The following is a 27,116-nucleotide window of genomic DNA, read 5'->3' as shown; positions in this document are numbered from 1 at the left end:
AACTAACAACACCGGGGCCACAAAATGACAATTAGGGTAAAGAAACAAAGTAAAGGAATAGAAGAAATGTAGCCAAGGTGCAAATAAATTACATAAAACACCTGAAGAATCGGTCAAAAGCAACTAAGATGAGAAGGAGCAACAGAAACATGGCGTAACAGAAGTTAAAGAAAAGAAAGAATACTGTAGTCAGTAATCGAAATATAAAGAGATATTTACTTTACATCGACAAAAATTATAAAACTTCTATGCCCAGCGGGAATCGATTAGGATATGCATATCAAAGCCATTGATAGAGAGATAATTAATAGTTTTGAGGACTAAATGCTTGGAAATATATTTTTCTTCCCGTAAACTAACTTCGGTGAATTTCTTTAGGGAAAATTTAAAGCCTATCTAATCATTTATCGTACTATCGGTTTTCTGATTGATTATATATATATATATATATATATATATATATATAGGCGCTTGTTGCGCGAAATCTCAGGTTATCAGAAGGGAAAACAAACGATAGTACTATAAATAATTAGATAAGCTTTAAATTTACTTTAAAGAAATTCACCAAAGTTAGTTTACGGGAAGAAAAATTTATTCCCAAACATATATTCCTCGACACAATTATCCGTCTATCTAAGTAACGACTCTATTATGTTGTTAACTCATAATCGACTACATTCATTTTCTAGGAAAAAATTAACCCTTATATACTAACTACTAGGAAGCTCATTCAATTGCTTCTTCACTAACTTTCGCGTTCACACACTCCACGTACATAGAACAAGTGTGATCGCTTGGTCTGCAAAAAGATTGCAGCCAAATTTCCCATAAATCACACCCTTACATTCTTAATAAATAAAAAAGAACGTAACTAAGACTACATTAGATAATGCAATATCAGATACATGATGCCTGAATAACAAAAGCAGTGATATAATAATAATGGGAAGGTCGTTGCTGGAACCTTATATCATAGGTTGGCTTGATCAAGGCTGACCTGAGGATAAGCAACACGTACACACAGACTGAAGGGAATAGACAAATAGAAATCTGGCCGATACGAAATCAACGACAGAAAGAGACATTGGTGAGACTTCTAAAAATAGGAAAACGCCAACAGAACAATTTTCTATTTAAATGTGGCAAGGTGAATTATATCAGGATATTAAATGACAAACCGTGATATATATATATATATATATAAAGGGCACTCCCTTACAAAAATCGTTGAATGGGTTTCTCCGTTATTATAAAGGGAGATTTAAGGAAAATAAGAACACATACATATATTTATATATTTTACACCGTGAAACTTATTTTAATTTTTAATAAATTGATTTTAATTGAGTTTTTACCTGTAATTTTGGATTTTATCCCTAATATTATATATATATATATATATATATATATATATATATATTTATATATAAGAGGTCTTGGGCCAACTGGTTTTTGGGATCTGACGATACGCCATAAAACTAAACCCTTTATGGACGGGAAACCTAAGATATCATAAACGGGCTTTCCCCAATATATATATATATATATATATATATATATATATATATATATATATATATATACCCACATGTGTGTGTATTCTTCACTATATTATAATGAATTAATAATATATATACGTTAGTCTATTGGGGTTTGACAAGAGGTAAATAAATAATAAATGTGAAAGGATAGCAGAAATTGAGAGCTTTAGTATCAAAGAAGGTAGGACCGTAAGAATAATTCAACAAGCTACGCGTGTGTGCGCTCGCATAATTCTACTAAACGTAAAATCAGCAGCCGCACCTGAAGATGCGAACGAAAAACAACCCATTTAAAATCCCCTGCAACAGATTTCATCTCTAGACAGTAACAATAACCATTTTAAGAACAGCGAAGAATATATATATATATATACATATATATAACCTTTTTTTTCTTCTCTTTAATAGAATATATAGGACTTACCTTAAAATTTAGTTGGATAGGTTCGGAATCATCCAAGAACCTTATAGTGCACTGGTATTCCATCTCCAGGTCGGATTTGCTTGACTTTTTCTTAAACATCTTGGCAAATTAATTATTTTCCTTGTCGCTTCTTCAACTATATCAATTTGTACAGCTGTTGATATTTATTAGAGACACATGTGTTTGTGAGAAAAGAAAAGAAAAAAGAAGCGAATAACACTTTCTTTTTCTTTCTTTTAATTATCTCTCAAGAATATATGCGTGTATATTCATAAATAGCTATATATCTATATATATAGCTTCTTCCTGTTTCCTTTTTATTTATTTATATTGTTGACGGGGTGCACTAATTAAAGCCGCTAAACCGGCATGACAATTAAAAAGCACATATACAACAGATTGCGATAAATCATAAAGCAAGACACGTCTAATGTTATTTTGTCAACTCGATTTGAAGCAGCAAGAGAAGCTTTTGTGCTTAGTTGTGCCGTGGTGCTGTGCTTAGCCGCTTACTGTCACCATCCAGCAACTACCTTTCTTGTTATCACATGATGACTGTAGTAGCAACTGGCTGCTTTGCCTGTCTGCCTTATCGCCTGCTGCTAGTGCGCTTCGAAAATGACGTCATTTCCGCTCTCGCTATACCAGACCGGGTAAGTCACCGATTTATAGTCTGCTCCTATAATAATCCTGTCACTTTAAAATAAAACAGACTGATGTCTGCATTACTCTATGTAATATTTCGAGCACATTTATTTATGATAATCATATAACTTTTCATTGTTATTAATGGCTCACTTACGAGGAAAAAGAACACTTGCTCTGCTTTTGAACTAAACCGGGTTATAGCAACGTCTTCATCAATATTTAATCTTTCCATCATCTCATTTCGAATATTCGGCAAAATATATTTCTTCTACCAATGTCTAAAACGGTATTTCCCAATCTTTTTATCATTGGAAAACTCTTGAAAATAATTCCATGGCTCATGGAGCTCCTACATAAATATCAATACATTTTTATTAATCTTTTTCTCTCTTTCATTAAGTTACATAGGAGATTAAAAGACTCATGAAACTGTCTTTGAAAGCTCTGGCAGTGCCAGAGTCATCAAATTTTACAAAAAGGGTTTAAGAAATTGTTTTAACCAAGACCTCGTTACGAATAAATTCCCTTGCAATTCCTTATTAAGAGGTCATTTCCTCGAAAGGATTTCCCTGCTATCAACAGATGGCAAGATTTCATTTCCATCAGAAATATGCCATGCATGTATAATAAAAATTGCAAATATAGAATTGAAGCTAAAAATGCATCTATATATAAGTAGCTTTAATGTTAAAACACTGAACCAACTACTCAGTGGCATTTTGTTCATCTTTACATTTTGAGTTCAAATTCTGCCAAGGCCAACTTTGCATTTCATTCTGTCAGGGTCAATGAAATGATAGATACCAGTTGAGCACTGGGGTTGATGTGATCAACCAGTTCCCCATCTTGCCTCAAAATTTCAGGCCTTGTGCCAACAGAAGAGAGGATTATTCTTTGTGCAGCCTCTGATGACCTTTTTCAGAACCCTATGGTCATTTTAGCAGCATTATGGGACCCCAGATAAATCAGTGCACTGGGCCCTAAATTATTTATTCATTGACAGCAAACTACAACATACATAGATCATATTTGGGTCTCTAAAAGTAACATAGCACCCATGACTTTCAGAAACATTTTTTTCATGCTCAGAATTGCTGATGCATGGAATAAAATACCTGCATCAATTGTTAGCTGTTGGGACACTATATCCTTCAAAACATCCATGCTTCTTAAAATTCCCGAATAGTACACATGATGGTCTTCCCACTTTTCTTTAAATGATTCATTCATTGTTCACTTTCTGTGCATTATTCAATGGTACAGGCACTTGTGGCTACCTTTTCTGGTGAGCTGTAGTGCACCTGAGCATTGTATACAATATCATTATATTAAACATACAAAATTGTATTTTAAGATATTCTTTATTTCTTTAATTTGTTTCAGTCATGTGATTGTGGCCATGCTGGAGCACTGCCTTTAGTCAAACAAATCAACCCTCCAGGACTTATTCTTTGTAAGCCTAGTACTTATTCTGCCAGCCTCTTTTGCCGAAATGCTAAATTACAGGAACATAAGCACACCAACATCAGTTGTCAAGCGATGGTGGAGAAACAAACACAGACACACAAACATATACATCCATCCATACATACATACATACATGCATATATATATATATATATATATATATATATATATATATATATATATATATATATATATATATACATATATATATATATAAATATATATATATCATCATCATCATCATCATCATTTAACGTCCACTTTCTATGCTGACATGGGCTGGACGGTTTGACCAAGGACTTGGTGAGCGAGAGGCTGCACCAGGCTCAATCTGATCTGGCAAAGTTTCTACAGCTGGATGCCCTTCTTAACACCAACCACTCCGAGAGTGTAGTGGATGCTTTTACATGCTACCGGCATGAGGGCCAGTCAGGCAGTTCTGGCAACGACCACACTCAAAAGGTGTTTTTAACGTGCTACCTGCACGGGAGTGTATGTGTGTGTGTGTGGAGGTACAATGTCCCAGTGGTTAGGGCAGCGGACTCGCGGTCATGGGATCATGGTTTCAATCCCCAGACCAAGTGTTGTGAGTGTTTATCAAGTGAAAACACATAAAGCTCCATGAGGCTCCAGCAGGGGATGGTGGCGAACCTGCTGTACTCTTTCACCACAACTTTCTCTCACTCTTTCTCCCTGTTTCTGTTGTACCTGTATTTCAATGGGTTAGCCTTGTCACACACTGTGTCACACTGAATCTCCCTGAGAACTACACTAAGGGTACATGTCTGTAGAGTACTCAGCCACTTACATGTTAATTTCATGAGCAGGCTGTTCTGTTGATTGGATCAACTGGAACCCTCATTGTAATAACTGACAGAGTGCCACGATATATATCTATCTATCTATATATATATATATATATATATATATATATAATGGGCTTCTTTCAGTTTCCTTCTACCAAATCCACTCACAAGGCTTTGGTCGGCTCAAGGCTATTGTAGAAGACACTTGTCCAAGGTGCCATGCAGTGGGAATGAACCTGGAACCGTGTGGTTGGGAAGCAAGCTTCTTTATTTCAATATTTTTGACATAAAGGCATTACACAGAGGGGACACTTCAACACATGTGGGGACATATAACAATTAAAAATATAAAAATAAAATATGATATAATGAATGATACATGAAAATGCACGTGAATAACAAATTAAAAATATGATAACATGAATGATAACTGAAAATGATATTATGAAGAGTGTGCTACTCACCCCACACTGAGTAACACCACTCACTGCCTCTGAGTCCTAAGTCCTTTTTTTTTTTTCAGTCTAAACCTTTTTCGTCTTTCTCCATCACTTAATGACATCGTTCTCTCCTCCATGCATTCATAACCTTTTTCACCGGGAGGCAGGAGTCTTCTAAATTTTCTGGTGTCTGTTCTTTCTTTTTCTATTTTTTTTTTCTTGTGGGAAAATGGGGTGGGTAGGTTTGGTGTCTGTATGGGGAGGGTGGGTCTGAGTGGTCTTGGGTGGGATGGAGTTGGACTGGGGTACCACATCCTACTCAGTGTCTTTCCTTTTTTCCCTCTTTCTTCTTTTGCTCTCTGAAACTTTCCAGTTTTCCTCTTTTTCTCCTTTCCTCCGTTTGTCTTTTCTTCCTCTCTTTTCTCTTCCGTCTCCACGATTGTAGCTTCAGCCATTGTCCTCTTTAGGGGGCAGTATGCTCTAATGTGGCCCTTTTGACCACATTTAAAACAACGTGGTACTCTGCCCTCTACCCACACCCTCAGCATGATTTTCCCCAACGTCACTGTCTCTGCCAAGTTCTCGAGATGACCCACCTTCACTCAAATTAGTTCCAGTGTCCTTCCTTTCCACCCTCCTTCTTCTGTTTCTGTGGTTTGGAGGACAGCTACCTTCTCGCTTCCAACAAGGACAGCTGCCACCACCCAAGCCACTTCTATATCCAATGGAATTGCTTCTACCCTCACCTTGGAAGTCTTTCTTCCAAGGTATGTGGGCAGAAGCACCACTACCTCCTCTGTTTTCACCGCCACACTCGCCAGCCTCCTCGTCTCCTCTACTGTTCTAAATTGTACGACCATTCTGCCATATTTTCTTCCTTTCATCATGTATATTATTTCTTTCGACTTCTTCCTTAGTGTTTTTTCCATTTCAGCTTCCACCTGCTCGACCTTTTTCCCTTTTAACGAGAACACCTTATAGGTGATCGTTCTTCTTTCCATTCGCTCCATAATTCCTTTGTGGGGGGGGGCGACAGATTCACTTCCCCTCCCACCTTCTCATATTCCTTCAGACCGGCCAAGTCCAACTCCCTTCGCTTCATCTCCGTAACCTCAGCAAAACTCCTTGTCTTTTCCAACACTCCGTCCATCTCTATGACTGCCCTTAGCAGCCCTTCCTCTGCTGAAGACAACTCAGACCCGCTAAAGTCTGAGTACATCGTCTCTATCCTCAAAGCAGCAACAAAAACCAATGTCCGACACAACCGACAAACCAAATGCACTCTGGGTGACGCATGCGCGGGAAGCAAGCTTCTTACCACACAGCCATGCTTGTGTCTTTATAGGTATTCCGTTATCTAATTTCTCCACTTGTTAGAACTTGCACCATCATTTGCTGCACTTGATCTCTTGGATGATAAACATATTATAGAACAGCATACCTTTTTTTTCATTTTAGAATAATATTTATAGGTTGGCTCTTTTAAATCTAGTACTCCATGATCCAACATATTTTGAATCTACTACCATTAATTGGTTGATCTAATACTACAGTGGCACCAAACTTTGTTTACCACAACCAATTGTTTCAGTAACACATTTCAATTCATTTCTGATATTTAGCTGAACTTTTGCTTTACAGGATGTCATCCAAGAGATCAAGTGCTGTAAATGATGGTGCCAGTGCTAACAAATGGAGAAATTAGATAACGGAATATCCATGAAGTGTTTGTGTCAGTACTTAGGAGTCAGACCATCCACTGTGTCTCACTTGATCATTTTTTTAGTACCATATTCCTATTGAAATACACTGCTTTGTTTCAGTTAATTTTGAAAATAATGAAGAATTTAGTAAATGACAACCTTGTCATTATTAAACTAGTGTCTGAAACATAAATCAAAATGAAATTTGAATGGAAGGTTTTCATTTAGATCACTTTAACCCTTTTGTTACCATATTTCTACTGATATACACTGCATTTGTTTAAATTGATCTTGAAAATAATGAAGAATTTAGTAAATGAAGCTGTTCCAAACAGAACATAAATTAACATAAATCAAATCAAATTTTTTGATGGAAAATTTTAATTTAGATCACTTTGAAACCAGAAATTTCTATCATAGAACCAGAAGTCTTAAGTGGGTCAGTATCAGAAGGGTTAAATAAACAAAAAATAGCAGATTTTAAAGGGTTTTCTTGTTGTTTTTGAGGAGGGGGCTGCAAATGTAAATCACTCAGAAATGTTAAACTAAGGGATACACTAAGTTTACCAGTTTATTATTGTCTGTTCCAAATTCTTACAACAGAGTGGTCTCCACCTAAAATTACCCAAGACCAAGTAGGGGTATTAAACTAGGTCCAGATCAAGTCTACCATCATATCATTAACTGGTTACATTTCCTTATAAAATAATGGTTTCTTGCATAAATATTCTATGTAAGTTTATTAGTTTTTAGTCAAGACGGAAAAACAAAATGGGTGTGATTATCACACACTTCCCCAGAATGTTTGAGATGTAAGCAGAGGGAAAAGGTACAACATGGCTAGGCTGAGGTGGGATGGGATGGGATGGGCAGAAGAACCAATATCCTAAATCTTTCCTCATTTAGTTTTAGCCTACAGCTCTTTTCCCATAAGACATTCTTACGTCATTGGATTTTCTCTCTCTGATCTCTCTCTCTCTCTCTCTCTCTCTCTCTCTCTCTCGTCTGTCTATTTCTGTTTACCTCTATCTGTGGTTTTTCTTCTATATTCTTCTCCTCTTCCTCTGTTCCTCCTCTTCTTTCTCCTCCTGATCTTCCTTTTCCTTCTCCATCATCATCATCGTCATCTTCTTCTTCACCTCCCCCTCTGCTCCCCATCTTCCTTCCACTCCTGATCTTCCTTTTCCTTCTCCATCATCATCATCATCGTCATCATCATCTTCTTCTTCTTCTTCACCTCCTCCTCATCCCAACCTCTTCCTCTGCTCCCCATTTTCCTTCCACTCCTGATCTTTCTTTTCCTTCTCCATCATCATAACCATCTTCTTCCTTTTCTTCTTCTTCTTCTTCATCTCCTCCCTTCCTCCTCCACCTGACCTCTTCTTCATTTTCTCCTTATCACATACCTCATCTTCTCTGTAAGTAGCATCAGTAACAGATGCTCCATCTTTCTCATCATCCTTTCTTTCTTTCTTTTTTGTTTTTCCTTTATCTGGTTTCAAACTTCCAGCAGCAGTGCTGTAGTTTCAGTATTTTATTTATTTCAATGAAATACTGTTTAAAGTCATGTAAAAATAAAACTTAGCAACAATACTTGTTTTTTTTCTGTACATCTGAGGCATATCAAGCAGCCGAGTGACAGAATCGTTTGAGCATCGGATTGAATGCTTTGTGTTATTTGTCTTGACTGTCTATACCCAGCATGGGCAGCTTTTATCAAGTGGGCCACATGAGATCAAAGCTCATCATCAGGTGAGCAGCACTGCTAAAAAAATTCAAGGTGATTTTTCATTAGGTGTACTTTCCAAAGAGTCTTGCCGGGCACAGTTTGTCAATGATACCTCAGTGGTCTGAGTTCATATCCCATCGAGGTCACCCCTGCCCCTTTTTTTTTTTTACCTTTCAGGATTGATAAATAAAGTAAATACCAGTCCAGGTAGACGAGTTGGTTGGTTGGCTGGTTGGTTGGTTGGTTAGTTGGCTGGCTGGCTGGCTGGTTGGTTGGCTGGTTGGTTGATTGGTTGGTTGGTTGGTTGGCTGGTTGGCTGGTTGGCTGGCTGGCTGGTTGGTTGGTTGGTCGGTCGGTCGGTCGGTCGGTTGGTTGGTTGGTTGGTTGGTTGGTTGGTGAAATTGACTTCTTCTGGCAACATTTCAGATGCCACTGCTTCTGAACTGTATTGTATTGTCTTTGCTTGCTCTTTGAGCACTGCTCACAATAAGGTCATTATCATTTCTGGTCAGGGACCACCATGGATAATTTCCAGATGTCCTTGGCATGGCAGTGCTAATGAAGGGTGTTATCTGTTGAAGATAAACTCTACAGGCATGGATGTGCTGAGAAACAAATTCATTCTGCTCACACTCATTCAGTGTCCAGCAGTGATGGATCTACAATATTGGGGCCCTGAAACTTAAAATGTTATGGGGGGGGGGGTCTCTTTACAACCAGCAACAGTAAGGTAGCATCCAACAAGGGTAAAAAAATGTTCGTGCCCTTGCAAGGAACTCCACCTTGAGGCCCTGATAGCGCAAATGGTAGAGTTGTGATGTGGAGTCCTTAAAAATGAGTCTGAAAGTGAGCCCTCTTTCCATCAGAAATGAGATGTGGGTAATCACCAATATCTTTGACGATGTGGTTGTTCCATGGCAGATCACTACAAATATTTTCCAGGCTAAGCCTTATATCTTAGAGTTATGGGTATTGAAAATTAGGGAAGCGTTATATACATGCATGATGCATCATTAAGATACAAACGAAAATTACAAAATACTCTTTTTTTCTGTTTTCTGTAGCAACAGTTTTGTCATATGACAGCTTCCTTGCAATGTCATTTTCTAGAGACAATATACATAAGGAATTTAAGTGCTCTTCAGTCATGGTAGACCAAAACTTATTCTTTACAAAGGAAACCTTTGAGGAACTTCTTTCTGCTTCACAGCTTGTGATAGGCATTGTCAAGTACAGCTTATGTGCAGTGGTAATATTAAGGGACACTTCAATTAATTGTTGCTCATAAATATCTAGCAGAGTATACTAGTCTCATTCCTCTCTAGCCTTTGCATGTCTTCTGCATTCAGGGTCCACATCTCACTACCATGTAGAATTGCTGTTCTCTTTTACTCTTTTACTTGTTTCACTCATTTGACTGTGGCCATGCTGGAACCACTAAGTTATGGGGATGTAAGCACACTAACACCAGTTGTCAAGTGATAGTGGTGGAGGGAACAAACACAGACACACACATATTTACATATATATACGATGGGCTTCTTTCAGTTTCCATCTGCCAAATCCACTCTCAAGGCTTTGGTTGGCCCGAGGCTATAGTAGAAGACAGTTGTCCAAGGTGCCATGCAGTGGGACTGAGCCTGGAACCATGTGGTTGGAAAGCAAGCTTCTTTCCACACAGTCATGCTTGTTCATATACATGCATCATACAATGTTCCTTTCACCTGAAGAGAGAAAACTTTGGTTGCCAACAGAGGTAAAAGCTCTCTGAATTTTCTCCATCCTATTCTCATTCTAGCTATTACACTTTCCATGCATCCTCCCCCACTACTAATTTGGTCCTTCAGGTAGCAGAAATTTTCTACTACCTCTAATGAGCCTCCAGGGCATTTGAGAAATTCAAATTTCCTGAGTATCAGTAGTTTTTATGGCTCCTGTGCATCTTCCACATATGAACACTGCTTTGTCTGATAACCTTCCCATTATTCCACTGTTCCTCTTGTGTGTCCATAGCTTACACTGGGTGCACCATATGGAATTCCTGCCTACACCTTTCCTACAAATTGATCAGGGTCACTTACTTTAAGTGGATAGGATCTGTTTTCTTGTTTATAAGACCTTAATCTTTGCTAAGTTACACTTAAGATCCTTAGATTCAAGGTTTTGCTTACACTCCTGGAATTTCTTTTCTAGCTCTGATATAGAATCTGGTACGAGGGCAAGATCATCAGCATGTAGTAGTTCTCAGGAGCTGCTGATCTTGAATTCTTCCACAGGATAATGATGAAATGGAGGGGACTGAGGACTGAGTCTTGAAGGAAGTCTACCAGTACACCAAATTCTTTGCTGTACCCACATTAACTCTCCCCTTACTGAAAGCATCTCTGTACATGACCTGTATAGCTTCCACAAGGTACTTGTCTACCCATAGCCCTCCTCAGAGCCCACCATATCACACACTGTGGGGTACTTTATTGATGGCTTTTTCTAGATCAACAAATGCCAAGTATGATGGCTTATTCTTAGCTAAGTATTTCTCTTGCAGTTGCCTGACTATGAAAATAGTACCAGTAGTACTTCTCTCTCTGGGATGAAGCCAAGCTGCATTTTGTGTAACCCAATTCTGCTCCTAATAAATTGGACTATAACTCTCTTCATATCATCTTTGATGCCTCTATAATTGCTTCTATCTTATCCTTGTAGCAGCTAACAATAATTATGCTACACCTGTCACTGGATATTACGCCTTCCTGAATAACTCGATAACTTGATTAACTACACAGGTGACTAACTTGACACGAAAAAACACCAAATACATGCTGTAAAGTGGTTGGCATTAGGAAGGGCGTCCCAACACATAAATAATGTATTAATCACTGACGTATGCATGTGTGTGTGTGTGTGTATCTGTATAAATGTCTATGTATATATAGATATGTACATACCGCTAAGCATTTCGCCGGGCGAAATGCTTAGCGGTATTTCGTCTGTCTTTACGTTCTGAGTTCAAATTCCGCCGAGGTCGACTTTGCTTTTCATCCTTTCGGGGTCGATAAATTAATTACCAGTTGCATATTGGAGTCGATCTAATCGACTGGCTACCTCCCCAAAGATTCCAGGTCTTGTGCTTAGAGTAGAAAAGAATATTTAAAACATCAACTGACAATGGAGGTGTGGGTCCAGCAGATAAAATAGGAATCGATGGGATCCAAAGGCAATAAAATGGTTGAGAACCGCTAGACTAAAAGATTATAATTAAAAAGAAAAATTCAAAACTCCATCTAGGCTTTCTTGTTGTTTCCAATTTATTCGCCATAGATAGGGATCATAACAGAGTAAGGATAACACATCGCAGTATGCAGCATCAGCTCTTCAAAACTTTCGAGTGGTTTAGTTTGCAAGTACTAAGTTCCACCTCTTCTGGTTGTCTTTAAAAATGTCTCTATGATCCTTTGAGGCGGAGGTAAAGAATACGCACACCACCCGTTTTCGGCGTAACCTTAACCCTAACTTTAAACACCGGGTGTGTGTATTCTCTAGCTTCGCCCCATTTGATTATAGATGTACACGACCAGGGTAGATAGCAGCAGCAACAACACCAACAGCGATGCAGCTAGTGCTCATGGACAAAATAGGAATTATCGACCGCTTGTCTGGTTGCCAGGCACCCGCCCCATCGAAACGGTTATCCTCCTGATCTCAGAATATACATTCTTATTATAACTTCTACCACAGACCAAATATACTGCTGCAATGAGTGAGAGTAATTACATTTTTGTTTATCAAATCAGACCCGTTATCTGTTACCTTTCTCAAGTTATTTCTTTCAAATTCATCAACGATTGCCGAAAATTAGTTTAAAAACTAAACTATAATTACAAAAACTACTACTACTACTACCACCACCACCACCATCTCCTCCACTGTTGTTATTGTCATTCCTAGCGAGGCTACTAGTTCCAGAACCTTTCTGACCACTGTAGGGTTGCGATTTCCACTAACTTTTACAACCGCTGCAGTCCATTCGTTGTCACGACAACCACCACTACTACAGACATAACCTTCACCATTCACAGTCATCACCGTCACTACTACTACTACTACTGCTAGTACTTCCATCCCGACGACTGTCAATGTAATCATTAGCATCACTGTGGTCACAATGACCACCAGTACTACAAATATGGCTACCTTCCTCCATAACCCCTACCACCACCACCCGCCATCATCCCCACACTTTCTATTACTACTACTAGCACTTCACTATTACTACTATTAAAATTACTACCGCTGTAGCTATTAGCGTCACCACGAATTGCACATCCCTGCTACTGCGGTCACAAATACTACGATTACTATCAATACTATTATCTTCACCATCACACACCACCGCCGCCACCTCTACTACTACTACTACTTTCTGCTCACCCTAAAGACACTTGATACTGCATATACTGTTCGCATACGAAGGTGCAGGGGTTTGCTTGTCTGACAATAGCACGATGTGTCGGCAATCTGGTGATCGATTGACTCTGAAAGAAAAAGAAAGATAGAAAGGAGTAATAATAGTAGGAGGGAGAACGTGGAAGTTAAAAGGAGAAAGACGTATAAGGAAAGAGAATAAAAATGGAAAGAAAGAAAACAATAGGAGAAAAGTGGGGGAGGATTGAAAGAAGAAATGAAAGATAGAGTTAAATGAAGGTGGGGTAAAAAGGTAAGGAAAAGAAATGAATGAAAATAGAACGAAAAAATACAAGAAAGATTGGAAGATAAATGAAGGTATATAATTTATGGTGAAAGACTGAAAATAATAGCAAAAAGAAAACCCGAAAGAATGCAAGGATTCAACAGAAATGAAGAAAGGGAGAAAGACATCGGACAGAAATGAAGAAAGGAAATGGTAATGAGATATGAAGAAAGCAAATAAATGACGCGAGGAATGAAAAGAATAAAGATAGAAATAAAAGAAAAATACACAACTTAAACGGAAAAGTAAGAAAATACGAAATAATTACATCAGAAATTCTTGATGCAACATACGCACGCGTATGAGTGATCGTGAATGTGTGTCAATATATTCGCTTTCGCAATATCTCTCAGCCAAAGGGATAGCCCCAAAATGTCAGGTTCCTTTTCTCCCTCTGGCGTACATACAAACTTGGCCAAGCTAGCGAATTTCCCTATATGTATGTATGTATGTGTATATGTATATCTATCTATCTATCGATCTAGATATCTATCTATCGATCTAGATAGATAGATAGATATATAGATACGTTTATAAGTTTGTTTGCAAGATACCTGATGTGAAATTGTGTGTTGAGACAAATATTGTTATATTTCAGGATGGTCATTTATTTTTCTTGCTACATAAACACACACACAATATGTTCATTCTTCCCTTGTTTATAATAGTTCTTATTTTATTTCATGTCCATTGTCTGGAAATCTTTTGTTACACACCTGTGACCTCTTCAGCGAATCTTCCATCCCATGTGTCTCCTCCTGTTCTGAGGAGACAGTTGGGATGGAAGATTCGCTGAAGAGGTCACATATATACGTACAAGGGTGGCCTGAAAAGTGTGTAGGCTGACTATGGAGGAATGATGCTAGAGCTGTGAAATCTTGTATGTATTAACTTCAACTCTCCTTATTAATAACTGCATTGTTCCTTTCTATGTAAATTGACATTTGCCTGTTCAAAGAAGACTTCAAAAGTAACTAGTAATGACTTGGACATAATTTGGCATTGTGGTATTATCAAGTAGCTGCAGAAATTGTTGTTATATTAGGGGATGACATTCCAGCTTTACCAATAGTGCAATAGTGAGCAGCTGAATTTAGGAGGAGAAAGAATAGTCTTGAAGATGACCCAAAGTCTGGACATCCTGCAACTGTCATCACCAAGGAAAACATTGATCATGTTCATCTCATGGCATTTCTATGCATGCATGTGTTGGATGGTGTGTCAAGATCCGGCAGATCCGAGAATTGCTTGATGCTCCAAAGTGTACTTTGGTATGGTTTACACTGCTGGGAGTATAAACATACAAGTCTCACTGATAAAAGAAAAGAGTTTCTAGACTAGATAGATCTGAGGTATTGTTTTGGTCCAGTGGTAAGACACTTATGTTCACAGGTGATGTGGGTTTGAGTTTCACGGGCAGTATTCAACCTTTTCTTTCCAAAAGTGTTTTCAACCCAGTATTTGTGTGTGTGTGCACGTGCACATACATATTAATGAAAAAGGAATGTGTGCAGCAGTCTCCAAAAGCTTTCACCTTAAAAAAATAAGAGAGATGGAGGAGGGAAAGGGAAGGATTAGAGATCCCTGATAAAAAAAAGAATTAAAAGATTAGCTTACAGTTATATCAATTGTTGTTGATTAGCAAAGCAGAAAATCGCTATATGAAAAAAAGGCTATTATATAAATAATGTTTGGCACATATTCAAGATACTTCTAACAATTATTTATTTTTCATCTATTTACTTATTTGTTTGTTTATTTAACAAAACATTTGTCCTGTAATGTTCAATACAGGGAATGAAATAAGACTGAACATTTGATGGATTTATTGATAAAATTTTTCCAGAACACGGATCAATTCTACAGTAACCTTTTCAATTGTTTGACTCTCTCTCTCTCTCTATCAGTGTCTCTAATTCTTTCACTCTTCACTTTTTCTCATTCCATTCCTCTCACTTTTTCTCTGTGGGTGTGTGTGTGTGTGCGTGTGTACATGTATACATATACATACATACGTATATATATACAGACATGTGTGTGTGTACATGTGTATATATGTATACATACATACATACACTCATACATACATATACACATACATACACATATATACATGCACAAAACTGGAAAGAGCGCACTGTAGATCCATAAAGATTCGCAGAGCAAATATTCAATATATAGATAATTGTTTTGTGGGTGTGTGTATGTCTTACTCAAATTTCTCTCTCTCTCTCTCTCTCCCCCTCTCTCTTTATTTCTCTCATTGTCTGGCTAAGACCAATTATATATCCTTTTGATTAAGGGCTCTGATAAAAATGAATATCTCTCATAAGTAATATTATATCATTCTATTTTATATTATCATTCTGTCTCTCTATTTATCTTAGATATCTATCTATCCTATCTAACAACCTTTTTTTCCCCACTCAATCCTCCTACTTTCACTCTCTCTCTTTTTCTATTGCTCCGACTTCTTTTTTTTCTTTACCACATATTTTTCATTTCACCCTCTACATATCATTAACGCCACACTTTTGTCTGTCTGTCTGTCTCTCTTTCTTTTCTCTATTTTCACTGTTTTCCCAAGTTCAATAATTCACCTATTTTTTTCCTCTCACCCTCTCCTCTCTTTCTCTCTCACTCTTTCTTTCTTTCTTTCTCCCCCTCTCTCTTCCTTTTGCTTTCTTTATACTTTCTCATCTATCTTATCTTTTCTTCCTTCTCAGCTTCTATTTCACACCATTACTTTCATCCTCCTTTATTTCCATTCCTTTCTCTTGCAAATACCATAAAAAGTTATTAGTTCTTTATCAACTGAGTTTGTAATCTCATTTTTCATGTATACATTTATTGTTAAGCCCCAGGTCAATTGTCATTGAGCATACTATTGAACAAAGACATTTCAACTGTAGTCATCTCATATTTTTCAGTATTTGCACATAAGTTACATAATGTGTCTTTTTCTTACTTGCGATAATAAGATATAGTTTGAAGAGAACTAAGCTGCAATTTCTAGCAGTTAGTGGCTTATTCAGTTAGTCACAGCTGCAATTTTCAATCATTGCTTCTAGTTTGGAGAGAGAGAATGAGAGAGAGAGAGAGAGAGAGAGAGAGAGAGAGAGAGAGAGAGAGAGAGAGGGAGAGAGAGAGAGAGAGAGGTGGCTCTTATCCCAGCTTTTCATGTTCCATGGTGGTCTAAGAACCTATTGAAAGTTACAAATGCTTTCATCCTTTTACTCTTGCTTTCTCTCCCTCATATCCTATTCCTTCTTGTCTTCTTCTTATTCTTTTCACTGCTCTTCTTGGGCATTGGTGAGATGCAAGATGTGCAGAAGCAGAGCCTCAGAGAAAAATTCTGCAAAGTGAAACAAGACTACCTTTTGGGATCCAGAGAGCAGGATTCCTCTCAAAATTTAGAGTTATTTTAAAATTTTTTTACTCGATTGAGTCATTGGACAGCAGCTATACTGAGGCACCACCTATATAAACAACCAATAAGTAACAAATAGTATCTAAAAAGGCTTATTAGTTTGCCTCTTGGTCCCAGCAGACAAAATGGAAAAGGTGTTGTCCTGGAGGATGGCTAAGGATATGCACTGGGATGGCCACTCTAACATATGGGGTTTGCACTTGTAGATAACCATCTCAGCCAGGATAATGGTGAGCAGAGATGTGGTTCAGGGGCTGAGAATGCCAGAGGTCTCTACTGCCACAGGCTCAATCACAAACCTGTCAGAGAGTGACCAATACTTTGACAGTTTGCCCTTCTCAACCTGACAAGCAGCTAAGTTGCTGCTGTGAAGGTGTCACAGCATGTGGCAATAAAATAAAAACCAAAACAAACAACTATTATCAATATATTCCACAAACATCACTTGAAAGTGGTGTCCCAGCATAACCACTGTCTAATGACTGAAACCAGGAAAATAAAAGAAGAATAATAAAAAAAAAAAATTATCTATTTATTGATTTATATCAGTGTATTTATGTATATAGTTTTCAGTTTCTGTTATGACATGTCACACCTTGTTCTTTTTCTTTTGATGTCTATTTGTTAGTTTTTTTCATTTCTTTTTCCCTCCTGTTCATGTTCAACTAAAAAAAAAACACTTTAAAATTTATTCTTCACATGCACCAATGATTTTTCACTGAAATATACTCTCATTTGTTTTCTTATATTTTAAAACTTCTCCTTTGTTGTTTTTCTTTATGCTAATTAAAGAGTGTGCCACCTGTACATGGTCTGGCCTTTTGCATCAGAACAACTTGTAACCTCATCAAGACTGCTTGTTACTGGTTCTTTACTTACTAAACACATTGGCTCCCACACATCCTGCTGGTGGGTCTGGTGGTATGTTAGCAAGTCTTGCCCAACCTGTCAGCAGGTCCTGTTTTAATTTCTTTCCTCTGGGTTTTCTGAGAGATGGTATGCTCTGATTGCTTTGATTTGTGCTTTTGGTACACTAGATTTTTTTCAAGTAATTTTTTTCATTTTGCTTCCGATTTCACCATGTAATGATTGAGTATTGAGAAAATTTTATTTGCCATTGAAACAAAAATAACTAGTTCTTTTTGAAAACATTGGTAGATTTTCCAATAGAAACAGAAGAGAATGAAAAATATTTTACTTGCCATAGAAACCAAAATAGTTCTTTTTGAAAAGATTTCAAGATCTTCCAATAGAAAATACCTAAAAAATTTAATTGACCAATATTCCTAGTGTCACTTGCTGAAACACTCAAGGCAAAGGGAAGGATTATCTGTGCATTCAGCACAATGTGTATTTCCTTTTTTTTTTTGTTTTTTTATCTGCTTCCTTTACACTCATTGTGTTCCTCATTTAGCTGTAATAGCCTACACGTCTTTTACAAACTATTCTGTTCAGTTTGTCCCTCTTGCTACATCTTTTCCAGTTATGGTGGGTACTAGTGCATGCAGCTCTTGGTGTTTGTTATGGGGATAATAGCAATAATGGTACACCCTTCCCATGTGACAAGTGGTATGTATTAGTCATTATAAATACTGTCAGTCAGTGTCAGTATAGGAGAGAGTATGAAGTAGATGGTCATAATTGTTATATATTTCCTTCTTTTCCAGCATAAATACAACTGGTGTACGTGTAATTGTAGAGATCACATACTTTATAAAGTTTCATGCCATATTTATATACTTTCCCAGGATTGTATTGACGAAAATCCAACCACCCATACCATGGTACCATTGTTTCATCAACAGCAATGTATTCACCTAGAGTATTAGCAGAAATGAAATTTTTTTCAAGAATTTCTAGAAGGTTCTTAATTTTCAGTCAGCAGTCCATTCCAGCAGTTTGGTTATCTGCAAAGAGCACAAATTGCAACAATGCCTGAAACCTATTTCATGACATTATTTGAAGCATATAAGAGTTTTTGAAGAATGAATCTTTTTGCCAATAATTTGATATCTTTGAATATCTTATAACTCCCATGTACATAATGATGCCCCAAAACTTCTTTATTTCATCACAGTTCGTGTCTTTCCTTTTAACTTAGCATTTCCAGCATTTTTATTTTGGTAATAATTGCGATTTGTTTCTTCAAATATCAGTTACAGTATTTCATCAGTTACTAAAAGTTTATATGCATCATAAGGAGTGACAACAGTTGCTGGACCCCAAACCTGGATTGACAAATGGAAAAGTGTGCTGCTGGGACCCATCCATCCACTGGGTGACACCCATTCCCTGAAGTATCAGCTTGATTATTATTTGCTTTTTCAGTGTCACTTTCAGAATCTGATTCAGGTCAGGTGCTAGTAGTATCAGGAGGGTGATAAAGGTCATCATCATTTAAAGACAAATCACATTAGGAATTATCATCTCCATCTTCACTGCTGGAACTGCTCAGAACGGTTTTTCTTTTCTTAGCATTATAAAAGAGATTCACTGGTGCTTTGCCTGGGTCAGTGCTCATTATGAGGTTTTGTTATTTTTAGAATGCCTGGTATTGCTAATTTATATTTAGGTTTACTAATTTAGATTGTGGAGGCGCAATGGCCCAGTGGTTAGGGCAGCGGACTCGCAGGTTTCATTCCCAGACCGAGCGTTGTGAGTGTTTATTGAGCGAAAACACCTAAAGTTCCACGAGGCTCCGGCAGGGGATGGTGGCGAACCCTGCTGTACTCTTTCACCACAACTTTCTCTCACTCTTTCTTCCTGTTTCTGTTGTGCCTGTAATTCAAAGGGTCAGCCTTGTCACACTGTATCACGCTGAATATCCCCGAGAACTACATTAAGGGTACACGCGTCTGTGGAGTGCTCAGCCACTTGCACGTTAATTTCACGAGCAGGCTGTTCCGTTGATCGGATCAACTGGAACCCTCGATGTCGTAAGCGACGGAGTGCCAACAACAAATTTAGATTATGCTAATTTGCAAATTATAGACAATTAATAACCTGAAAAGAAAGAAACAAGAGTTAGCATGTATGTATGAGTTATATCTCTAAAATTTCCACATGACCCATAGATTGTGTCATATCATATCTAGAATGTGATATGAACTAGGGTACTATACGACACTCTGGTGGGACATGGGTATCTAACACTACCTCTTTGTCTCACATATGGTATAGTGTAAAAATATTACGCTGCTCATGTCAAAAGTAATTAAGATATCATATTGGAACCCTGGGATAAAATGTAAAATGAGGCTCAGGAACCTTATTAAGCCCTTCACTCCTTATTGAGAATAGATCATTGACAGCTTTTCTCCTTTGCTGTTGATTCTGGGCAACCTTTTCTGCTTTTCCCCAGATGGATCCCTGCTTTTTCAGCTCTACTTCATTATCCTGCCTCCAGCTGTTTTTAGGGCATCCTTTTTACTGCCTCCTGGTAAGTTACAGGTCAAGGCTTGACATGTAATGCAGGATATTGGTTTCTTTTGGATTTTATCTGCACTGTATTATATATTTCCCTGAGTAATGGCCTTCCTCTTCCAGATTTGAATTGTCATCGATACTTCTGTGACTTTTTCTAGGTATGGCTGTTGGCCCTCCACAAACCCATTTTTACCTCTGAGAAGAGGTGATCTATATTAGTCTGACCTCTGTCCTTTGACCTGTTCAGCATAAGAAACCCTACTAGGAGCTTGTGCTTCCACTGGCATAACTTTCAGGGTCATTGAGGCATACAAGCCACCACCTTACAAGCTATCTAGAATGGAAGAGATATTGATGCCACAAAGCTTCCACTGGCTTGAGCATGTCTACAGACTGGGGGAGAAACTTCAGTTGTTGAAACAAATACTCTACTCCTAGTTGCCTTGCAGTACAAGAAACAAATCAGGGTAGCCTCCCAAGTGAGATAGAAATATCTAAACATAACATGAACAAACTTTACTTTGATACTTACAGCTGGGCCACAACAACGGAGGACAAAGCAGTTCACTTCTGATGTTATCGATGGTGTTTTATATGGTCAGTTATCATTGATTATTGATGAACAGGCCATGATGATGAATTAGAAAGGAAATTTTGACACCCGGGTCTCAGGAAGCCCCAGCTGTTTTAAAGTGGTTCCTTGTCCCAATATAGAGATAATCAACTTATCGATTATGGTTTTTAATGCCAAGCAAATGATATATAACCACTACAAGAGAATTTAATTCCTAAACAATCAAACAGTTTTTAAATATTTATCAGTGAGAATAATAAATTTCTTTCTGTAACAGATGTCAGAGGAAAATAAAATAAATAAATACAGCAATGCAAACAAACAAAATCAACAGAAGCAACATTCTGTCACACGAAATATAATAAACAAACAGGAAGATCATTGAACTCCTTAAGTGTACTTAGTAGAGTATTCTCAAAGTGTGTGTTTACCTTACACAAAAGCAATGAGTAATTACTCAACTCACTAGGAAGAAAATCAAAGTGAATACTTACTACATTTATTCATGTAAAATAAATCAAAGTGAATACTTTATTCTACTCACCAGAATTAATTCAAAGTGAACACTTACTCTTCTCACCCAAGTACAGGGAAGAAAAGAAAAAGGAACTAAAAAGAAGGGTAAGCAGCTGACATAGACAGCATTGTACGTGTGCATGTGCATATATGTATGAGTGTATTCTGCTAATGTAAGTATATATGTGCATGTTCCCAGCAGTGTGTTGCGTGTCCTTGAGCAAGATGCTTTATTTCATGTTGTTCCAGTCCACTCAGCTGGAAAAAATGAGTAGTACCTGTATTTCTGTGCAATGCTGAAACTTTCTGAGGACTACGTTAAGGGCATGCATGTCAGTAGAGTGCTCAGCCACTTGTACGTTAATTTCACATGCAGGCTTTTCCATTGATTTGATCATTTGGAACACTTGTCATTGTAACCAAATGAGTGCCAGTTATATGTATGTTGGGGTGTATATAAAGTGTCTCTTACTTTTTCACTTTTTTGATATCTCTGCAATAAAGAAATGGTTTGCCTTTCTATCAATAAAATAAAATTTCTGTCATTGCAATTCAGAAAATAGAAACAATAGCATTAAAATAACATTAAAATAGCATTAGTATAGGGTACTTAAACATTAAATTATTGTAGCTGTATCCTGTCCTTGTGCAAGGTACATTACTCCAATCATCTTAGTCTGCCTGATGGCTAAACGTCATGTTCCACTCCAAGATCATCACTCAGTGGTTTAATAGTACTTATTATATTGAGCAATTAGATGGTAGGCTCTACATATGACTCGGTGTAATGTCACATCATTTAATCCTTAGATTCTTTTAGAAGAGATGATTTTGTTGCAGACATTCAGATTAGAACATGCTTTTCCTGAAAACATTTCACCTGGCTCCAGGTTTTGTCCTGATTGAGCTGATCTATAATCAAAAGCATTCTGGTTGTGACCATCCTGTCTCATTTTCAGATAAAGTATATCTGAAACCTCATGATACAATGTGTACTTTTTTACTCAAGGAAGCAAAGTATAGTTTGAGGGAGATTTGGTTGTCATTTCTATAAAATCAAGCGGCACTGTAGAGCTCTTCTAAATAGGTGGACTAGACAACAGGAACTTTCAGAATTAAGTTTGTCTGCAAAAAAATACACCAAAGTTCCAGCAGTAACATTATCACCATTTATATATTTATTTTTATATATATCATTTATATATTTACACACACATACATATATACATGTGTAAAAGTGTATGTGTGTATATACATATGTATGTATATATGTATGTATTATAATGGAGAAAGCTGCTTATTAATTAGATATTTAACAATTACTAAAAGAAAGCAAAGATTGACCATCTGGAAATTTTATAAATTCATGTTCCAAAAAATTTCCTGTAATTTCAATTTCTGAAGTTTATTCAATAGTTGAACTACAAGTTTTTCACAAATCTAAATATTCATTGTATTCACTGTGGAGTAAATTTTAATGTTTAATAAGCAATATTAATTCATTGCAGGCAAAATTTCCCGTTTTCATTAGCAACAATCTTTCACTCATTCTCATTGCTATTTTCATTAATGATAACTTACTATTTATTCATTTCAAGTTTTAATTTGCTGGATGCCTTTCCTATCACCAACACTCAACTGTTTCCAAGCAAGGTGATAATTCTTCTCATGGCCACATGCATCTTTTCATGATTTCCATGAAAGACTAGAGAAAATCAACACCACTTATATGACAGTGATGCTTGTTTACAGCCATCACATGATGTCAAACACACATACATACTCCTTATCCTTTTAACACCTGGGAGTGGCATAAAGCCACTCCCACTCTCAAATATCCTTCCTCCCACACTTATTTGAGGGGCTTTTCTTTTTCCCTTTTCTTGCTTTTCCCTATTTTGGTGACCACACTAGTGCCAGTAGCATGAGATAAAAAAAGCATCCAATACACATTGTAAAGTGGTTGGTTTTAGGAAAGGCATCCAGCTCTAGAAACCATGCCAAAGCTGACATTGGGGCTTGATACAGCCTTGTGGCTCATTGGATCCCATAAAATTGCCCAACTCATGCCTGCATGGAAAATGAACATTAAATGATGGATGATAATGAGAACATAGATATATATGACGGGATTCTTTTAGTTTCAGTCTACCAATCCACTCACAAGGCTGTGGTTGCCCTAGAGGTATAGTAGAAGACACTTGTCCAAGGTACAGCACAGTGGGGCTGAACCTGAAACCACATGGTCGGGAAGTAAGATCCTCAGCCTCACACACTCAGAGAGATTTGGCCGCTATTTCTAGCCGGTCAAGATACTGTATAGAGACTTTCTCTTTATTGACTTACTGACATGCTATTCAGTAATGTTACTGATATCATATATCAATCCAAACCAGTAGCAATCATTACATTTTCCTTCAAATGTTGGCTTCAGTTTTTTTTCCTCCCTCCCCACCACCTCTTTTCCAATTTTTTATGCTGTTATATTGATCACAAATCTTCTATATTTAGATTCTGGAATTTTCTAAGACTTCCTGTTTGAAACCTGTCAAATACAGATCTTTGGATTTCTATTTTAAAATCTGGTAAAAAAAAAAAATGTCGGACATATTTCATTTTTCGTTGTTTTTTTACATGTGCTTCTTTAAAGTGATTTTTTTTATTTATGCTTACAAGAGCAAAAAAAAAAAAATTGAATAAATATTCAGATTTTAAATTTGACTTCTTACATAGACACAAATCTTGAAAGAATAAGGAAAATAAGATTGTGCAACATCCAGATTTAGTTGCTGGAAGCTCACTTATATTCTACAGGATGTTAGTCTCCTGAAGGTAGCTTTAGTCTAACTGTAGCTGCTATGTCTTAGAATACCAGAGAGAAATACGTTGTTTATGAATGTGACTCATCTTCCCTGTAACTTACTCCTGTTCTAAGGTAACATTAAAATATTGATTTCAAATTTTGGCACAATGCCTGCAGTTTCAGTGGGATGTAGTAACTCAATTACATTGACCCCAGTGTTCAACTGGTACGTATTTTATTGACCCCCTAAAAGGATGAAAGGCAAAGTTGATCTCGGCAGAATTTGAGCTCAAAATATAAGGATGGATGAAATGACACTAAGTATTTTGCCCGGTGTGCTAGCAATTCTGCTGGCTCACTGCCTCAGTAACATTACAATATTGGTTTTGAGCCAATGTAGGGGTCTTTGTATGGTTGATCAATCTGCAAGAGATAGCAGCCAAACATCCTTCAAATCACACACTTTGACACAAGCATGGGCAGCCCTTTTTTTTTAGAAGAGAACTGCATCAGACATGACTCATCATCAGACAAGCCACACCACTGAAATATGTCCATGGTAGTTTTTGTTAGGTATGCCATCCAGGAAGTCCAACTCGCTGCCGTTTGCTCTTAACTGCTCTAACATCTTAAAGAAAGGGAAGGATACATTAGATAATGATTCCTGGAAATGCCAAAAAAAAAAAAAAAAAAAAAAAATTTATCAAAGGAGTACTGAATCCGGTTTAACATGGGGTTAAAAGCCAACAACATAGTTCTTTTTTGGTAGCATGCCAGGTAAAATGCTTAGTGGTATTTTGTCTGCTGCTACGTTCTGAGTTCAAATTGCTTACTAGGGGTTGAAACAGAATTATTATGCTCATGGCTGTGTGATTAAAGAGCTTACTTCCCAACCACATAGTTTTGAGCTCAGTCCCACTCTGTGGAACCTTGGGCAAGTATTTATGTATATGTGTGTGTGTGTGTGAGGGAACTGAAGAATGGGGCTCTCATCCAAATACTAATAATTGGAAACCAACATTGCAAAATGTTTGATTCAGTTGAGTATTTAGGTATCTTGCAAAGACCTACCTCATATTCCATAGAATACACTATATTGCAATAAATATATATTCTAATAAATATCATTCACACATGGCAGTGTATGAATAATATTCTTAAGGTCAAAATTTACTCACTTGTGACCACTTCTAGGCTTTGTCCCTAATTCAGTTTTTAACCAAATCTGATGATGTTTATACATTTTTAGATTGGTCACCTCCTAAGCTACATTTTGAGCTACAAAATTTGAAATTTGGTTCAGTAGATTTCAAATATGTGAGGTCAAAAAGGGGAGAATAATGCCTGAAATTGACTTCAGAGATATACACATGACGCTGAATATACACTTTTGTAAATACACACAAAAGTAACTTTTAAAATGCCCATGAAGGGAAACAAAGGTGAGTTTGATGAATACGTAACTTTAAGGAGAGAGGAGGTAAGTTGACGATAATTGATGACAAGCAGACACCATTTGGTGTATAAAGAAGTTTGACTCTGGTGCCCTCATCTGCACCTCATATCAGGCTGCTGGTTCATCCAGTATTCTGGAGAAGAGGATGTCTAGTTCCTTTTTGAAGACATCTACTTCCACTTTATGCAGATTTCTTAATTTTTGTGGCAGGGCATTGAAGAGGTGTGGGCCTATGAACCCTAGACTATTGCAGTACTTGGTCCTGAATTTAGATGGAGTGGATGGTACCTTTGGTACAATACAATGGTGGCCAGTTCTGGCATTTGTATAACACTCAATGCTGAAATTAGGTATTCGCCATTCTAGAGTTTTCTATAGATTATTGCATATCTCTCATGCCTTTGCTCCATTGAATAAAGTTGCAGTTTTCTCATCCTGTCTCTGTAGCTTATCTGCTGCATTGCTTCAATCATTTTAGTGTAGTGGCATTGGACTGCTTGAAGCTCCACTGTTATTTTGGTACTATGTGGTGACCATAACTGGGAGCAGTCGTTCAGGTGGCTGAGAACAAAGATTCTCCACAGGGTCAATATAGGTTCTTGATCTCTTGTCTTGAATGACCTCAGTATCCATCCTGCCAGTTGTCTGCACTTTTTACATCCATTACACCCCTTTTGGCCACCCCATTATTGCCCCACTTTTCTACAATGCCCCCACCAGGATCTTTCCACCGCTCCCAGTGGGGTAGTACCACCTGTTTTGGAAACCACTCATATAAGTGAACAGAAATGATTCAACTAAAAATAAAACTCACATCACCAAACTGATCTTACTACAATTTTATGGAACTTATATCTAACTGACTACAATCTCTGCATTAAAAAAAAAAAAAAAGAAGACAAAAAGCAGAATGAATTAGCTTTGTATCTAGTCAAAAGAGATCAATATTAACGTATCAAAGACTTACTCAAATAAATTATTTTTCATCTTGCAAATATTGATTTTGTTTTGTCAATTTTTTATCATATTTAGTTACAATTTTCTTTTTCTTTTATGTTTTTTTTTTGAACTGGAATTATTATTTATTATTCATTGATGTTCTTCCTATTTTTATTTAATTCAAAGGTATGTCTTTTTAAATCAATTTGCTCAAAACAATAATCTCAAACATATCTTATAGTTTCCATTTCTATATAAACCTAGTTATTACATTATATATATTAATATTTGTAGACAGTGAATTATATAGACACAGACAGGCACACTAACGTAGTACTTTAGTTAATTAGCATTAATGTACGTGCATATGTGTGTGTGACTGAATATATATACCATCATCATCATCAGTTAACATCCGTTTTCCTTGCTGGCATGGATTGAACAGTTTGATAGAAGCTGGAAAGCCA

General features: G+C 37.1%; 1 protein-coding gene and 2 long non-coding RNA genes across 40 annotated transcripts in view; 1 reads left to right on the top strand and 2 right to left on the bottom strand.

Annotated features, from left to right (window-relative positions):
* Nucleotides 1-2,524, bottom strand: part of LOC128246976 (FERM domain-containing protein 5-like) — a 256,956-nt gene extending 254,432 nt beyond the window's left edge. For all 38 annotated transcript variants that reach the window (XR_016243867.1, XR_016243868.1, XR_016243869.1 and 35 more), the window contains exon 1: nucleotides 1,966-2,524. Coding sequence is in view for 33 of the 38 variants with exons in the window: in XM_089361140.1 (XP_089217266.1) it covers nucleotides 1,966-2,064 (99 nt within the window). In the remaining 5 variants the exon portion in view is untranslated. The remainder of the gene's footprint in view (nucleotides 1-1,965) is intronic.
* Nucleotides 2,525-12,034: 9,510 nt separating this feature from the next.
* LOC149133112 (uncharacterized) lies at nucleotides 12,035-14,215 on the bottom strand. Its single transcript, XR_016243865.1, has 2 exons — nucleotides 13,774-14,215; nucleotides 12,035-13,290 (listed from the first exon to the last, which is right to left on the bottom strand). It is a non-coding gene; the product is annotated as an uncharacterized LOC149133112 (long non-coding RNA).
* A 4,787-nt stretch (nucleotides 14,216-19,002) lies between these two features.
* Nucleotides 19,003-26,709, top strand: LOC149133111 (uncharacterized). Its single transcript, XR_016243866.1, has 2 exons — nucleotides 19,003-21,556; nucleotides 23,963-26,709. It is a non-coding gene; the product is annotated as an uncharacterized LOC149133111 (long non-coding RNA).
* The last annotated feature ends 407 nt before the right edge of the window (nucleotides 26,710-27,116 follow it).

Source organism: Octopus bimaculoides, chromosome 12 (genome assembly GCF_046866305.1).
Source record: "Octopus bimaculoides isolate indiv1 chromosome 12, ASM4686630v1, whole genome shotgun sequence".
NCBI lineage: Eukaryota > Metazoa > Mollusca > Cephalopoda > Octopoda > Octopodidae > Octopus > Octopus bimaculoides.
The sequence above is the reverse complement of the archived record's forward strand: the minus strand, read 5'-3'. Positions and strand labels throughout refer to the sequence as shown.